Below are 19,080 nucleotides of genomic sequence, written 5' to 3'. Positions count from 1 at the left end.
AAGCACTGAAAGAGAAGCCGATACACATACTTTCCTGTACTGGCGGCAGCCTATATAAAGAGCAGCGGCAGTTTTTAATTTCGTCAGCATTGTTGTTATGAATATTTCTTCGTTTGTTTCTTCAAGTGGTCTGTTTGTTTTTCGATAATTGCCTATAGCTTAATGTGAGTTGTTTATTTTACTCCTGCTTGTTCTTCCTCGCACTGAAGCAAACATTTCAGCTGCTTTCAAAGGTAAGGTAGGCTATTGGGAAATTGCAGTTAATGCGAGTTGTAACGTGAAGGGTAGTTTTCTTGTTAACACGTTCTATGTATTTGTTCCACGTAACATGTCTAGTAAACGTACCATTTCAGGCTTTTTTTTAAAAAAAAAAAAAAAAATGGTAGGAAGATGCCCAATGTTCACGAACAGATTTTACAGTTCGTTGTTGGGGATAGTGCGGCAGAAGGGATTTCAACGAAGATGAAGTTGCTGTGCACTTCGCGTTTTGTCCTGAAGTAGCAGACGGAAGTTTGTAGTGCCTCCATTGGTTACATTGAAAAGGTTCAAATATTTTTTTTTTTTAAAGACAAGGGTAATTTCATTTTGTATTTCACTACACAGTTCAATAAAACTGTAACCTGTATCTGAATGTTTGCACTGTATGACCACTATCTTGGAGGTCCCCGTGGCGGAGTGGTTAGCATATCGCGCTACGACGCCAGGGATCCCGGGTTCGAATCCTGGCCTGGGCATGGATGTTTGTGAGTGTCCATTCATCAATTTCATCATATCATCACTCATCCCCATCTTCGCAAATTAGCCAAAAGCGGCACAAAAGGCGAAGTAAAGTAAATCAAATCAAAATCAAAAACCACTATCTTGGAGTATAAGACTTAATACATATCATCCCCCGCTTTTTGTCCCCGAACTATGCTAAACCTTATCTATCAAGGGAAAGTAAACTGTCCTTGCCTCCCTTCCCCAGTTTTGGCACCTTACTTCCCCAGTTTTGAAAGGTTGCATGTGTGTTTCACGTTTTCTTTATTTTCAGCATCGCACCCCCTAAATTTCTTTCCGCACCCCTTCAGCCTCCTAGATGATTAATCCTGGCGCCGCCGCTTAATAGGAAAGAACGAGCGAGCGAGAGAGATAGAGAGAGAGAGAGAGAGAGATTAAGAAGGAAAGAAATTGATTTGATTTGATTTGAATTTAAAATTTTGGGAGCGTCAGCACTTAGGCTATTTTGCTCCCGTCACATTATACGGGGGCCAGCCCCTTACCATTACAAATAACAACTCTAACGTTGCATAACTAAAAATCTTAAAATCTTCTGACTTCTGTTAAAAGCTGAGGCTGTAAATGGGCACTCAGCACACACAAGGACAAAAAAACAGGACAACACACACAAAATTATACTGGCCATAGTGCCAGTCGCCAGAGCCTCGTTAGTCTTTAGTCCAGGGTGCACTACGTGGAAGTGAGGTTGACTATTGGGTGCACTACGTGGAAGGAGCACCCCTTACACCCCGGAAAGAAATTGAAAGCTGAGGGAAAAAGACAAGACAGAAGAAGGGAAGGAGGTATAAAAATTTAGAAAGCGAACATCCACCGCGCATGTGCGGCCAACAGACCGCAGCGACACGATGCACGCCCTTGAGTAAACCGCAGACTAAGTCTGTTATTTAACGTCCCAATACGATGGATATGAAGCAAGCGACACGTGTAGTTCGTGTTGCTTCGGTTCGAAATGTTGCCTTGATTACGGAGGGTTTCGCTCTAAGCTACACGTGTGTCGCTTTGGTCTGATAGCTCCTCAATGGTGTGCATCTTATCGCCTCGGTCAGTTGTTCGCGGATGTGCGGTGAGTTCTCCCTTGTCGACTTCAGACCGAAGCAACAGGCGATAAGCGACGCTTGTCGCTCGTCGGTTCAGTCCGATAGATCCCTGAAGTAGCACGTGTCACTTATACTGGCTTGTCAGTTCGGTGAGAAACCCGGCTGTCCTTTGTCGCTTCGGTCTGAAAGTTCCCTGTGATCGCCTTAAAGCGAACTCTCAGTTAAGCGACACGACAAGCTTAGACTGAAGAAGACCGTGTCGGTTAACGCTTCGGTGTAAAATTCTCGTGTCGCATGAAGCTTCGGTGTGAAATTCCCGTGTCGCTTGTCGCTTCGGTCTAAAAGCTCCCTTAGGGAGATTTCACTCCTTAGCGGCAAGCGTCACGCGATACATGTCGCTTGGGAACGAGACAATCAACAGCGTCATTTCACACCGTAGCAGCACGACAAGCAGTACATATTTATAGCTACCTCACTCTCGAAAAATTGTAAGGAAGAAATTAACTTCAACAAATCTCTCTGTGATATCTGATGGAGATTTGGTTCTACATTTTAAATTAATCAAATACTGTACTTGCCTACTTGGTTCGTTCCCCGGTGGATGCACATTGCGCAGTGGTTCGAATCCCGCTTTAGACTTTAACCCACCCCGGAACAGCCTATCTCAGAATAAAGCGGACTTAAAAAACAAATTTGACTTTAACATATTACCTGACAGTGTGTCCACATTTCCATTATCCCATATCAAATAATTTGTCTACCTAGGCGCTTTGGTGGTCCAGCACGTTTTTATTGACTCATTATCTCGCCATCGAAGGTTCCTGGTTCGAATCCTGCTTGGCCTGGCATGGGGTTTCTTTATGGCGCCTTCTTCGTGAATTTAATTTAATCACCTTTCATTCTAATTTTCACGATAAAAGAAAAGTGGCAGAAAAGATTTGTAAAATAAGAAAAATAAGGATCCGTCCGACCATCTACAGATGTTTCTACGGTATATAACGCAGAAAAAGTATAAACTTTGACCTTCTGAATAAATGTGAAGAAAGAGAGTCAGTGTATATAATTCCATGAAGACTAATCTGTTTTATTATTTTTTTAAATCATGCACTTCACATGTTTCTACATGGTTACTATCGAAGTATTCAGCTCGAAGCTCGATGCTACTTAACAAACCCCAAAGAAGAAAATGCAGACGTCTCCCTGCTCCCTGCTACTCTCAATTGTTTTCTATGACGCACGATGATCTTTCGCATGCGCATTGGTCAAAGTATACATGTTAGAGTCAGTAAAATTTGCTGTAAGTGAGTGTGTGATGATGGCTGCATCCAAGATATTTGTTTGTATTTTGGGTGTTCAGAAAATTCAAGACGTTGACCAGAAATATAGAGGATAATTTCTTAAACTCATAACCTCCTGTGCCAGATGTTAACTACAAGAGAAACGGTTTTTGTGAATGTGAAGCTGTACCTATGGATGTCTTGTTTCGTCAATAGTAAACATGGCGGATCCGTGTACAGCGAGTTAGGCCTAAAGTAAGCAAGTGAATTGATAATTTGAAATGTTTTCTACACCACCGAACCAAACAGAGCAACATGCATATGATTTCGAGAGTGAAGAAAATGCACTAAAATGGAGAGGAGTGCTTGTTAGTTCCTTGCGAAAGGTAAAGTATTTATACGATCGTGATACCTCATTAGTTAACATAGCAGCTTTATGCTGATATTTTTACAGTTTTTACGTTAATTGAAGTGTAAACATTTAGTACCCTTCACACATTATGAAGCATCAGCACTGCTAACATTTTATGTCAAAGTTTGTATTGAGTGAGTTCAGTAGCGATTCTGGTTAACTGAAATCTAATGGTGTACCTGACCCAATACACACTTGATAAATAATTAACATGGGATATTTATACATATTAAGAAAATTGATTTTTCAAAGTTAAAAATTAATCTGCAAAACAGCCCACACTAAAAACATGAATTTTGAAAACAAAGTGAAAAGTTGTTAGATTACTGCATACATGTTTGCCATGTTTGAGGGTGTTTTGTTGCTGTAGAAAGTTTCAGACACTTCTGACAAAAATTTGTCTTATAGTTGCACGAATAGCAGGATGCGAAATTAATGCATTTGTTGATCAAGGGATGATGTACTAGTGCTGTAACCACTGTTGCACTATAACAGATGCAGAGCTTGATATAATAGGCAAATTAGTGTGCAGGTAAGAAACAGATTTAATGGGAATGTGCAATCTATATTATCTGAGCATGCAATGTAACACTGTGAGAATGTATGCATACAGTGAAAACTGTCTTAATTACCCTAAATAGAATAATGTGATGCATATCCCCAGGAGGGTGAGAGTCATGGGGAGTTTTCTAATCATTGGGTTGGCTTGCGTCATTTCATATAGGTGTTTTAACATGTGGATGTTTTGCCTATTATTGGATATTCAATTGTATGTAGCAACCCTAACCACATTGTACATACCAAAGCAAAACTGTTGTGGAAGGTTTGTTTTCTTTACAAGATAATATTGTCAACAATTCTTGTTCAACTTCATGTTATTCACTAAGGTTATAATATGGTGTGACCCTGAGTTGTCACTTTCTCCGACGTTTTCTAAGTATTATAATGTTATAGGTCTCTCATTGTCTTTATTTCTCATGCAAACTACACACCAACATTTCAGACACCACATAATGAATATTCTTGCTTCCAATTGTGTTGTAATAGCCCAGTTTAGTTCGCTGCACTTCTTGACACCAGGTGTAGAGCAGGTACATCCCATGTCAGGCTGGTGCAAGAAAACTGTTGAACCAAGTAGATGCTGTATGCAAGGAAAAACAGTGTTCGAGTTCAGAATGATTCAACAAATATTTGTCTGCTGCTTTAAACATTTGTTTGATAGGGTAACATGTACCATGTAGCCATACACCACACTGTGCACCGCTCCAGAACGTAGTGCAAATTCCACACTACATGACACCAAATCAACAAAGTAGATGACTTGGTGTTGCACTTTTGAAACAAACTAGATGTGTGAATGTGAAGAGAGTGAAAAGATTCAGCAAACTTTTAGACGGTGCCAATAGTACCTGCAGAATAAGTTTTCATCCCAAGTGTTTCCTGGGAAATAACTGGAAAATTACAAAACGTAAACATTAAACTGATCGTTATATTAATATTTTGCAGTTTTAATCACACTATTATTCATACTACTTAATAGTTTTTCTTGTGTGTACGCATTGCTTGCATTGTAGTTTTATTATGCTTGTAATAACCGTAAACTACAGGAAAATAATTCATACTACTTGCCAGGGGTCCCAAGTTCAAATTCTGACCTTGGCATGGGTGTTCTTTGTGCGTGCCCCTTCGTCAATTTCATCATATCAACACTCATCCTCTTTTTCGCAAACAGCCAAAAGTGGCAGAAAAGTGAATGAAATTAAAAACATCAATTAATGTTCATACTATTACTAGATAAAGCAATTGAATCTAGACAGATGGGTATGTTTACTGAAAACATTATTCCTAGAAGTTTGGAATGTACATTTAATGAATACAAAATGAGAAAATCTCTAACAGGTGTGGAAACCACAGGAATATATAAGTTGTTAATATTCAAAGGATTATGTAGGACAAACAACAAGGAAAATGGCAATAAGATGGCACCAACACGATTTGGACATTATAAATCTAAACCCAAGAATAGGTTTGTCAGCTCACATCATCGAAGAGAAGCATTTGATTAAAAAGAGTAACGGGAAACATAGATATGAATGTCTGGGAAGCTTCGTTCATTGCAGAACACTGGAATAAATTAAATAATGAAAATGGTAACATAGACCCACTATGGAGTTTTCTTTTTCATAAGTGGAGTAAGCTAACATCTTTAAAATTTAATGTACTAGAAAACATCAAGAAATTCTGTGAAAGCAATGATGATTTTGAATTACCTGATGATATTTGGGATTCATAATATTTTTTAATATAAATAATGTGATCAAAATTTTTATCTGAAATAAAAAAAGAGACTGCTTGTTTTTTTCACAGTTATGTTGCTATATTACAACAATGTAACATTGACTACATCCATTGTACAGAGGTTGTTCCGTCTACATTTGGCCAATTTTGACTTACCCAAAAATTTAGATGAATCCATGGCGCCAGGTCCGTAAGTGCTCGATGTGTGTCCCTTGGTTCCTAACAATAGCCTGACAGTGTAATTTCCACTGTAATAGGCTTCTCTGAAGAACTGGGAGGGGAATCGTGTCCCATTCACTTTGCACAGCTTTCCAAAGTCCTTCCACAGTTGTCACATACCGTTTTCCCAAAGCCCGCTTCAGCAAGCCAAATCCACAATAGTCCATAGGACTTGCGTCTGGAGATTTAACAGGTACCTCATTGAAAGGAATCACCTGTATACCACTTGCCTCCTCCATCTCCCTGTAGAATGCGAGGGACGATCGTGAAGTATGTGATGAGGCCTTGTCCATGTGAATGCGCACCAGATTGGCATCATTTCCGTACATTGTTGGATTCTCATGCTCGTAGATCGGCCGCATGATCTGCTCCTGATAATACTGCGAGTTTATTTTGCAGTTCTTCGCCACCCTACGAATCTTCAGTTTACCTCGGTAACAGTTGCCACTAACGACCATGAACCCTTTTGGGAAGGATTCTTTACATACACGGACCCACTTTCTGAAGTTCTTTGTGCCTTTCTCTCGGTACATGATGGCTCTCGGTTTACCGCAGTCGGAAAGGTAAATCCATGCTTCATCGAGCGTTACGACATGCTTCCACCTTTGTTTTGCCAGATGCCGTTTGTACAGCTTCCGGGCGTTACACTTTCGTTCCTTTTGGTGGGCATCCGTGAGAAGATGGCAGCGAGCTTTCATGACTTTTTCCAGCTTGAGTTGATGGTGTAAGGTCTGGCTCACAGTCCCCAAAGACACGTCAAGACGATTAGCCATACACATTGGCGGATTTTCTTGCATTGCCATTTTGCGCAGTTTCCTCTGCATGGTAGGGGTGGCCTTGGCCCGCTTCCTAGGCAATTTCGTTGGTGATCCAAATGGTGGAGCTTCGTTGCTCTTGTACTTTTTAATAACATTTTTTATTCCACTTAAACTGATGTTGCAACCATTCTTCTTACACTGTTTTCTAATGACAGAAACACTAAACTGGGCGTCATAAAGAGCCGCAACATAGTCTTCCCAAAACTGGCTTAGTTTGAGCGGCATGTTGGTCACAGAGCGGAAACCCACACACTTGGAAAAAGATTTTACACAACACTCACAACAATGGTCCTGTTTTGTGAGTTATTTTCGTCCGTGCGGATAAACAACTCCGTTCCCAGACAGTCACTGCACAACACTGGAGGATGCCACGTGCCAGTTCGGGGGAGTCCAATCTGCCCGGGAGGGGGGGGGGGAATGAAATTGGCCAAACGTAGACGGAACAACCTCTGTATAACAGATTGTCTTTTTTATTTAAAAAATTCTTAACCATTGTTGTAACTGTATATTTAGTCAAACTAAAAATAAATGTCTGATGAAGGGAGCATGTGTTCTTCTGAAACATAACAACGAAAAACTGTTTTTATGTTTGTAATAACTGTAGACTACAAGAGAAATAATTCTTGAATGCAAGCAATACGTACATTCAAGAAAACTATTACTGGAAACAATTAGTCAAATGTGACTAATTGTATGATGGGGCACTTCTACTTTCTGTCTGCAAAGACATGAAGAAATGTTATAGTCTTTTATAGACTGCGAGGTACTGAATAAACCGATTAGAAATTTAAATCTTTTCCACTCCTTCCAAGAGTGACAATATTTATTGTTTTTATTATCGGAAAAATTGGTTAGGATAACAAAACTTGTTAATGCAATATCAAGATACATACATTTCTAGATCACCAGTCAGCCAACATGAATTTATCATTATTAGAATAAAAATATGATGATTGTCGTGAATTTTATAGTTGGTGTAAAATTCTCTTGAACAATTTGTAATATTTGATTCACATTAGGATCTTTATTACTGAGTTAAATCCTGGGGCTCTGCCACAAAACAAAAGGCATTTAAAAGGAGGTGTGTGGTAGAAGAAGGTTAAGAGTCACTGGTGTGGATTGATGAGCAGGTGTAGATGCTTCATGGTGCAACAGCTGTTGGAGGACCCCAGCTTACCATGCAGTTTTTCACTGAGTGACATGTAGTCAGCACGTCGGGTCCCATCATTACTTGTACTTGACTTTCTAGACCATTATTGGGGATATGTATGATATGTGTGTGCTATTTCATATGGACATGTATTATTTTTGATGAACATTTGCAGTAGTTTCAAGTACGACTGTGCCATTAATAGACTGGGTGTAGAGTAAAGAAAAGGCAGAGCCTATACATTACCCTGTGCCATGAAGACACACACATTCTAAATTTTGACCATAGTGGAAGTGGCATGATCAACACCGTGCTCTGTCCATCTTTACTCTACTCACCAAGTACCCATTGATTAGAGGCCGGGTGAGCCCCAGAGCAGCTTTATCGAGAAACTTTGTTAGTAAATAGCTATATTTACATGTTATTTTTCCTTTTCAGGTTCTGGAACAAGTACATCCTTCCTTACAGGCAAGGGACGATGCCCTTGACTATGTGGAAAACCTCATCTTGCGCTTGCTTGGGATGCTGTGTGCAAAACCATCCCCTCACAGCATTCAGGATGTCGAGGAACGAGTACGTCGAATTTTTCCAACTCCTATTGACAGGTGGGCTCTCAGCGAAGCCAAGGAAGTATTGGACAAAGGGAAGAAGATCAAGTCATTGCTTGTTCTTCCCGTGGACAAGATCCATCATATGTTACACAAGGTACGTTTGAAATACCATGAACATATCTTTTTTGTTGTTTTTGGTGAATTAATATCGTTAGTGGTCTTGTGGAAAGGGACCCTTGATCAGAAATTGCGCTTCAATTTTTTTGGATGATCATCGCAGTTCTGGGAGGTACAAATTGACCAAGATGAGAAGAACCCTCAGTGCTGCTGATTGATTGATTTGCTTTATTTTACTTCGCTTATTGAGCCACTTTTGGCTAATTTGTGAAAATGGGGATGAGTGGTGATCTGATGAAATTGATGAATGGACACTCACAAACATCTATCCCTAGGCCAGGATTCGAACCTGGGACTCCTGGTGTCGTAGAGCGCTGTGCTACCCACTCAGCCACGGTGGCCAGCTTCAGTGCTGTTGAGTTGTCAGCCCTAGGAGGCTAGGTAATGAAATCGGCTGTTTACCTCCCCTTGCCTTGCCAAAATGAGCAGCATTCTTTTAACAAATTGTTGTCACCTTTCTTCAGTGACAAATGTTCGTATCATTATGAGGGGAACAAGTGGAGGCATGATTAATTTTTACATTGTCGAATTTGATGAAAATGAGGTTTCGTCGGTATATCAACCAGGTGATTTCTGGATAGCCTTCTTCTGAGCTTTTGAGATCTAACGCCACTCCCATCTTCAGGAATTGAAGTGTAGAGATGTGTCAGGGTAAGGTTATATGTATTTGGTGCTAATCTCAACTCTATCCCTGTGCCTCCCTAATGGCGCAATGGTAGCGTTATTGCCTTGTAATCAAGGGGTCCCAGGTTCGATACCCGGTGGAGTCAAATAGTGGTTCGGATTAGACTTTAAACTGTAGGTCCAGTCCCAATTAGCTTTTCTGTGCATAAAGTGGATTAATACAACAATTCAATCTATGCCTGTAGTTGCTAGTGAGTGTTCAATCCTAATACTATTCAATGAGAGAAGTGTTTTAAGCGTAAAGTGGTAAAAATACCATTCATTTGCATATTTATTTGGGTTAATGTAACAATGTAAAAAAACGTAAGCTTGTGTTTTGTGTAAACATGCCAACCCTGATGTCATCATCCTCCACCTTTCCAATCTCTGTCTTTCTTTGGATCAGCATAGGGAGAAGTGTCTCTTCACATTCACCTCTAATTTTTCAGCAGTATCTTATCCCTGCTCTTTTCCTATTGCTCTTACACTGATATTTTTACTTTTGTCACTTTTTGCAAGAAGTCTTTCTGACCCAGTCCTCTTCACGTGTCCAAACCACCTCAACCTTACCCAATCTCTGATGAAAAATCTTGTTACATTATTAAGGGGGAAAATCGTGCACGTTTACCGCTTATTCAACATTCAACTGCCATAACAGAAAATGCTTTCACCAGAGGGGTGGTGATCAATTAAAATCATCAAGCAGGGGTTGTATTCTGTGCTCCCTCCAAATTGGAGTAAAACTGTCCACCAATTCTCAAGATAACAGCAGATGGACGATGGTTATGCTGCCAGTTCTCTATGTTACCAGACTTTTCCCATGGGGTTATCGTTAAAATGTGGTTGAAAAGTGACAAGTTATTGGCCAGAGGATTAGCATGAGACAGCATTTTGAACAGCAGGACACACAAGAATTTGGCCCTGCCACAGCTGTACAGAATTTTTCAGTTTATTTGCAGTAATAAGAAATATTACACTATGAAACCAGTATTGTCACCAGAGCAAGAGGTTGGGACTTTGGCCCACCGTGTAACAATTTAAACCCTAAGCGACCATACCATTACACCTACCATGCTACAAACAAACACAAGGCCAGGAGTTGATTTTCACTTACTAGTTTACTGTGGTACCATGGGTACCCAGATTTAAGCTGACTGATAAGTGAGAGTTGCCTCTGAAGATCATATATTTATCAAGATTCATGCAATAGTCTAATTTGTTTTCTTTTTTATTTACAGGAGGTGTTACAGTATAAGATAGACTATCAAGTTTCAATGTACATCGTGGCTGTATTGGAATACATTTCAGCTGATATCCTGAAGGTAATTGAACTGTATGATACAGCAAGTTTCCTTTTTTTATGAACTATTACAGAGCTTTTCTCTTTAGCATGTCATTTAAAACTACTGTCAGGAATAGTACTGGGCATTGTTTGTGGCATTTTTTAAAATGATACAATTTTGACCAACATGCTAGCTGTGAAGAAACTATTTCCTAAGCAGATGGTGGGGGAGGCCACCGAAATTAATATCACCTCTACAAGTAAGTTTCGCAGATAGAAATGAGTAACTTGCTTATGTCTAATATTATCAACTGCGTCTTTTATTCCCCAAACTTGATTAGTCAAGTGAGTTTTGTATGGGAAAAGTTTTGTGTTTCCACGGTGCTTTTCCTGTTCTTGCAACTGATTAATGTGGAACTTTCTCCGTACATTAGGTTCACCATGTTTTCTACACCACACCATGAATGGTAGCCATGTAACGTGCGTTTCTTGTTAGTTCAAATTCTGAAAAACTGGAGAAAAATATTGCTAGAAGTATAAAACACAATTCAAAAATAGATTTTGTTGTATCATTCTTAATATACAAGAGTGATCATGTAAATCTTAAAGAACATTCAGCAACCTTCCAGCCATGACAGTACCAGAAAACGATGGGGCGACATCCCCCTACCCCCATTCCCTCTGGGTATGACAAGTTGCCCTCTTTGGCCCTTTATCAAACAAGAAAAACTAAAAAGATAAGTGCTCTTTATGCCAAAATATGCATTTTTGTGTAAAAACATCCATTCTCTTTAATCTTGCACACAAGAAAATCTTCTAATGTAAACAAAATCAACCTTTTTAATTTTGTGAAATTGTATAGAGTATCCTAGCATTTTCTGTTTTATTTAATGGGTATCCCTCATGATAATTCATACTTTTTCCATGGTAATTTACTGCCTACAGCAGGTGCCTTTATATAACTCTTTCTTCTTCTTTTTAGTTGTCTGGAAACTTTGTCAAGAACATTCGACATGTGGAAATCACTTGCCAAGACATCCGAGTGGCGATGTGCGCTGACAAGGTGGGTTATTGTTGCGCATTTTATCAAAATTATAATGTAGAGATGACCAGTTATGATGTATGTGCCACTGTTTCATCAGAAGGATTTGCTACACAGATTTTGTTTTACGAGACACATTTGAATTTTATATGATTGACATTTTTGTTTTGCGGAAAATTGCAGTCAATTTGTTGTTTACAATGTGCCTTGTGTTTTTTTATTTGAATATTTGCAATCATGATTCTAGCATCACAAAATGCATTTTTTGCATGCTTTGAATTTTTATGTTTTTATGAATGCACCAATTGCTATAGAACATCTACTAAGTGCATAGTCTGATTTCAAGTCATATGTGTACTTTGACTTGGACAGAAGTAATTAAGGTGCATTCAAAAATTTACTAGTTGGCAGTTGAAAATGATATGCTTCAGAGCAAATGTTCAGCCTGGAGAGATATACTGTGCATGGGGCAAGATGGTAAAATTATTTGGGATTATGGGAAATTCTTGGGAGTTGAGAATTTACATTTGATGCAGAATGATACTGCACATTTTCTCCATGACTCCAGAAAGTTATTTCACAAGTTGAGAAACATGTAGGGATGTGCCGAAGCCGATTACCGATGTATGAAAATCGGCCGAAATTGACATATCGGCAAAAATCCGACATTTAAACCGGTACAGATTATACTAGAGTTTTACCTTCTAATAAGTTTTATATTCTAGTTTTGTAAGATTTATTGAAAATTTGGTTATGATTCGTCATTATTGTAGAGTTTTTGTAATAAAATTATTGCAAACTCTCATTCAGAGGATCAACCTAACTATAAATCGGAAATAAAACTGTACATTGCTGAACCAGGACCTGCTGTTGTATTGGAAATTCAAAAATGAGTATTCAAACCTGAAGCAAGTGCTGATAAAATACTTGAGCATACCTGCTGCATCAGTATTCAGTGATTGAGTGTTCAGTGTTGCTGAACAGATTTGCGATAAGAGAAGTAGGTTACTTCCTGAAGTGCTTCCAAATCTCATATTTCTGAAGTTGAATCTGACAGAACAGGAATTCATTTTGCATTTCAAAGAACTGCTTGTGTACTAATGTTAAATCTCTAGGTTCACATAACCAACTTTTGTAGATGCAAATGTACATTCGCATCTCTTGAGAATATATATGTATATGCATATAATATGCAATAGAAATGTACATAGCAAATTTATTTTTGTCATGCAGAAAATAACATCCCATTTCTGTTTAATAATCTTATGTATCGGAATCGGTTAAATATCGGCATCGGTTCCAAAAATTATCGGTGAGTACATCGGTATCGGTAAATTTTCAGCTTCGTCACATCCCTAGAAACATGATTACATTGCCAAAGCTAAAGTTTATTTTTTTGTAATGAGTAGCTGAAGGCCACCATATTTTATTCCCATCTCGTCTTAAGAATCAGCAACTTCAGTTTGTAACCGTTATTACAGTTCTCTCTCGGTTCAGCACACTACCATGAAAATATTGCCAGTCTATTCTCTCTCTACAAACTGTCAGTTACAATGTTTATTTAACTGCAAATTGTAATTACTTACGTGAAATTTAAAAGATTTCGTAATTCCGCGTTGCACAATTTAATGGTTCAATCCTATTAATTTCGAAGATCCACTGTCTTCATTCACAAAAGGGTACGGTGTTTGAAGCGGAGATGGTACCGCGTCATGGTACCATCTCCGCTTCAAACGCCGTACCCTTTTGTGAATGAAGACAGTGGATCTTCGAAATTAATAGGATTGAACCATTAAATTGTGCAACGCGGAATTACGAAATCTTTTAAATTTCACGTAAGTAATTTTAAACCGCGTTTACCGCAACCACCGCAAATTGTAATGTTCTTGCAAATGAAACAAAATAGGAATTGACTCCATATTGTTCTAAAAATTTCTGACTTTTAGAATAACCAAGTGTGTGTACAATTCTATGTGCATAGGAGAAATGGGGCATGCGAACTTTAGCCATTAATTAAAAACGAACGTGGTGGTCATATGAAATGTTATATTGAGAAATTTTAGAACAAAGTATTGCATATTATGGTGTTATCTAAAGTTGGTAATTTGACTGAATCTAAAATTTAGGGCCTCCCTGATGGCATAGTGGTAACGTCGTCGCCTTATAAACTAGGGGTCCCAGGTTTGATACTTGGTGAAGGCACATGGCACAGTGGGTCGGATCCCACTTTAAACTAGGTCAAGTCTCGTTTAGCCTTTCTGTGCATAAAGTGGACTTTAAACAACAAATCAATGAATGTTCAACATAAAATTTAGGCAGAATACTGATAGATTGAACTTAACTGCTCTCAACACTGCAACCAGGCAACTGTGTTCGGAAGAGATGTAGAAAGAAAGAGAATCGGTACAGGGCTGGGAGTAGAAGTTTGACCAGATTGAATAGAAGTATATTGCAGAGTTAACAGGTAAGGCTCATGCATTAACTTGACCAAGTGAAACACTTACCATATTTGCTTATTTTTGTCATGTGGGCAGTATATGTTACATTTTTGTGAATTAAAAGTACCTGTAAATTTATTTTCCTTGAAATGTTTTTCATGTATAGTTTTAACGGTTTATAAAAATTATTTATAAAAATGTTCATTTAAAAAGTTCATAAATGAGTAATTACTTTATGTATCTTTAATTATCCTGGTACCATGGCACATGTCAGAGCCAGGAGATTAAATTATAGTTAAAGGGTTATTTCAGTTCTTAGTTGTGTAGTACTTAATGAATACAATCATTTGCTTTAAATTCTTCAAGAAAGCCTCTTTATTTTTTTGTTAATATGTTTTATTGATATTTAAAGACATACATGTCAGTAATATTGCCATGAAGCATGGATAACTTAAAAGGCAATTTTAAAAAATAAACTATTAATTAAAATGTTAAAAATTTGAAGAGTAAGGGGAATAGTTGTCAGCCTGTGAAAGAATGAGTGAATTATTAAATAAACCTTGTCTTGATCTTCTTTAACAAAATAAGGGTAAGCCAAGCTGTATGAAGTGGTATATTTAAATAGTTAACCGTGGTTGCTTAGTATCTATAAATAAGACTTATTGTGCACATTGTGTTTATGATAAAGGTATTGTTGAGGTTGAGATTTCAATTTATGGACACATTATCTATTACAGTGAAACTTTGATTTTATATTATCCTGGATTTTACATTTTCCCACATTATACATTCATTTTTCATGATCCTAATGGAGAAAAATGTCATAAAATTTTCCTGGATATTACATTTTGCTGCATTTTAAGGGTTTTCACCTTGGTCCTCAAAAACATAAAATGAAGGTTCCACTCTGTAGACTTCAACTGATATGTTTGAATAAATGTGCTCTGTAGATTTTACAGATAAAAATTATTGTTTGAATGTTTCTAGGTCATCAAATAATTTAATATGTAAGCTGGTTATGGTATTGTAACAATCTTCAAAGTAATGTGGATACTTAGTTTACACTTAACACATTCTATTGTGTTTGTCCCTTACTAGTAACTCTATCATAGTGTTTCATTTGTTTGTGTTTCTTGAAGCTTAAATTTTTTATGCTTGTGATCGTGTTTTCTTTAATAATTGTGTTTCTTGCTGAAGTAATGTTAGTCTATTAATTAGATTTATTACAGGGTTTATGAAGGTTTTAATTTTGTATTTTTGTGAGTGAATTCTTTATATAGTAATTTTTTAACAATCTTTGCTGAAGATGTGACGAAGCGTAATAACTTTCAATAACAATAAAAAAAATATATTTGAAGATTAAGGCAGGGTAATCAGATTTTGGTGATATCCTAAAAATCTAGAGTTACAAAAATAATAATTACATTAACAATACATCCAATAATTACATCAGTCAAATCTTTGAATTGGTAGCATGGTGTTCTTCAAAATGTTTCTATTGAATCAAGTTCTAGAATCTTCAGAAAGTCTTTGAATCTTTAACTTCTTGGCATGTTCCTAAACTTGTACTCGTGGCATGAAGCCCCATGCCAGCTTAATCCATCGATGAAGATAATAAGTTACAAACTGGCTAATGTTACACTAGAATTTCATAGCATTTTTTACAGTTTTTGAAAATCAAAAACCTCTAATGGGTATATTATCTGCGATGCTTCCCTTTCATAGCAACAACATACCATAGGCATCTTACTTTCCTACATATCCGTCGAACAAGGTCAATTTGTACTACATTTCTGTAGTTTGAAAGAAAATTGAAAGTCGATATTGCTTGTGTTTTCTGATTGTTTCTTTGAGTACCATGAACTTATTGTTTGCAAATCTTTCTGCAATATCCTATGGAATTGTAAAATGTGCACACACAGTTTCCTAAAGGTTTTTGTTCACCCACTTTATGTCCATCACCAAATTATATGTGTCCCTGATAACACAGTCGTAATGTCGTCGCGTTGTAATGAAGGGGTCCTGGGTTCAATACCCGGTGGAGGCACAGTGGTTCGGATCCCATTTTAAACTGCCTCCCTGATGGTGCAGTGGTAATGTTGCCTTATTATCAAACGGTCCCGGGTTCGATACCTGGTGGAGGCACAAGTGGTTCAGATCCAACTTTAAACTGTAGCTCCAGTCCCTAATCGGAACTGTGCATAAAGTGGACTTAAACCAACAATTAAACAAAGGACCAAATTATATTTACGACAGAGCTTCTGATGTTCTGTTATCTTGAATGTGCAGTTAAAACCAAGGTTCCATTTTCTGCTTTCACCCTTTGGGAATCTGCAAAATTTTCAGAGTTATTTTAGGTTGAGATTCTCAGCAACGGATTGACAAACTGTTGCAAGATGTTAGTAGTGGTCTAATAATTGTTTAAAGTGATCTAGAAACATCCAGGTTTTGATGTTAAGTGTTAGAGATATTGTTAATTTTAAGTTATGTGCATAGAATTTTTTCCCAATGAATTGTCATTGGGAAAGTTTGATAACAGCAGCCTAATACAGTGTAATGCTCTACTGTTTACATGCATACATGATTGTACTACTACAGGTGGTAAGATAACTTTTGCTGTGTCTTATAATTGAATCGTAGAGTAGGCTGCAGTTCCCCTTCCTCTTTGTGTTGTGACTGAACGTGCATGTGTAGACCATGGGATTAACCTTGATGTCTTATCCCCCCACCACCTTGGAACACATTCCCATGCTTCAATGGCAAATACACCTATGTGTGGAATTTTCATTCAGGTTATCTTTTAGTTACGTTTACGTTATTTTATTGAAATGCAACCATGAGGTAATTTTTGCTGTTGTGCTTCCCTAACAGTTAGGTTACAGTAAACTGATCCAGGAAGGGGTTAAACTGGTGAATGTTTTTAGTGTTTAATTTTTATTGTTTTAATTTTATTTTTCCTCCCCTTTGATGGCATGATTGTGGAGGGATAGATAAGAAAACAAACTTATCGTATGAGTATGAAGGTGTGTTAAGTTTAAGTATGATGTAGATGTTAATACGTAAATACTATGCTTCTTAATTCGAAATTGAATGTCATGGAATATGTTTTAGTGTATAACGACATATCTGACTTGAGAACAAACCAATAAACAACAATGTTTCACATTGTAGTGGCATGATAAACCTGCATTAGATTGGTGAATACAATGTAACTTAAATTAATATATATATAAAAATGTAGAATGTGAGTAGGATGTTCAATAAATAACTATGTTTTGTATTTCACCATATTTTGCTACATATGTATTTAAATATTTTAAAGGTTGCTACTAGAAATAAAGGCTCTAATAATGAATAAATGGCAATCTTGGAAATATATATATCCTCAGCATTGCCAAACCACATTAGTAAAACAGTTAAATTAAATCTAGGTTTACTTTTTATACTTCTATATTCATAAAAAATATTTAAATTTGCAGATTTGTGCCCTGAATATTGGACTATTTATAGATATTTTTAATTAGTAATATTGTCAATTTTACCAGTATACCAGTATGTTGATTATTTCAATTAATCCATCTCAGCCCTAATATCTATCAACATGTTAGTAATGTACCTAAGTATATACCAAAATGACCTGGTGTGCAAAGAATTATTTGAATATTGAGCCTACTGTTAAACCAATGTGAATTCTTGTAATCAATTAGGGAATGTAGCAAATTTACTGATAATTTTCTGATCTGACTCCGGTTTCGACATTTAACTGCTTTCTAAAAACGTAGATCATTATTTAACAGAAATGCAGTGCCATTTTCAGCATGGTAGAAATAACAACAATAATGTCATAATTTTTGTTTATGTATTATAAAAATCCATATATTTTTAATACTGGTACAGAAACAGTTTCTACATATTTATGAGAAGGAATAAAGTTATGACAATTGGAATTTTTACACAAGAATTGAGCATAGAAATCACATGCATTTAAATTTTTCCTTGCAGTAAAAAAAAAAGAAAAAAGTAAAGTGCTCCCCTGTGTTTAGCACCACACCATGAAGGCATATAGGGGGTGTTGGGGTAACGCCCCACACTTTCTTGATCCGGTCATGAGTGGGGGTGATGTGATCAACATCACGCCCCTGACTGTCTTTACCCCCCAGGGTTTCCCCAGGTACCCATGTCATTCAATGCTGGGTGGGCGCAGGGGCTGCTTCCAACGTTAGAAAAGTTCTCAAATTTGAACCGGCCGGGGATCGAACCCGAGACCTTGAGCATGGTAGTCAGACGCATTACCGACTGAGCCACCACGGCGTTGCACTAAACTTGCTCAAACTATACCAACATGTCTTCTGTGCTTAAGATTTTGAATGGGAGGAATTGAATATCAAAATTGGTTTAAATGTTGGTTCTCATATGACGTTCTGCTTATGTCTGTACATCAGAAATCTATTTTGTCACATTTCTAGTATGGGGCCTCCCTGATGGCATAGTGGTAGCATCACCACCTTGTAATCAAGGGATCTTGGGTTTGATACCTGGTGGAGGTACATAGTAGTTTGGATCCCCCTTTAAACTGTAGGCCCAGTCCTGATTAGCTTTGTTGTGCATAAAGTGGACTTAAAACACCAAACTCAACTAATATCAATAGGTTTGCTCCCATGGAGGTATAATGCATAGTTTAAATTCCACTTTAATCTGTGAGTCCAGCCTCGATTAGTCAAATGTGGACTTAAGTAAACTTCAATATCCCTAATATATGATGTACACACTGAAACCTGAGCTTTTGAGAAACAGCACCATTCTCAGTTTCAGCGATCTTGAACTGATCTGGTTTATAACATGAGAATCTTTGTGTCGTTCACTGCCAGGATAGCTTCAAGCATTGTACTGTTTGTGGCATACACTGATGTGATTTGCTATGCCATTTGTTATAAAA

General features: G+C 37.5%; 1 protein-coding gene across 1 annotated transcript in view; it reads left to right on the top strand.

Moving 5' to 3' along the window:
• The first annotated feature begins 3,088 nt into the window (after positions 1 to 3,088).
• Positions 3,089 to 19,080, top strand: part of Sos (Son of sevenless guanine nucleotide exchange factor) — a 121,785-nt gene continuing 105,793 nt past the window's right edge. The window contains exons 1-4 of the mRNA XM_083121087.1: positions 3,089 to 3,480; positions 8,430 to 8,696; positions 10,621 to 10,704; positions 11,647 to 11,727. Coding sequence (XP_082977213.1) covers positions 3,376 to 3,480; positions 8,430 to 8,696; positions 10,621 to 10,704; positions 11,647 to 11,727 — 537 coding nt within the window. The 5' untranslated portion in view covers positions 3,089 to 3,375. The remainder of the gene's footprint in view (positions 3,481 to 8,429; positions 8,697 to 10,620; positions 10,705 to 11,646; positions 11,728 to 19,080) is intronic.

Source organism: Lepisma saccharinum, chromosome 4 (genome assembly GCF_977018435.1).
Source record: "Lepisma saccharinum chromosome 4, izLepSacc3.1, whole genome shotgun sequence".
In the NCBI taxonomy this organism is placed as follows: Eukaryota; Metazoa; Arthropoda; class Insecta; order Zygentoma; family Lepismatidae; genus Lepisma; species Lepisma saccharinum.
This window is presented reverse-complemented; position numbering and strand designations above follow the sequence as displayed.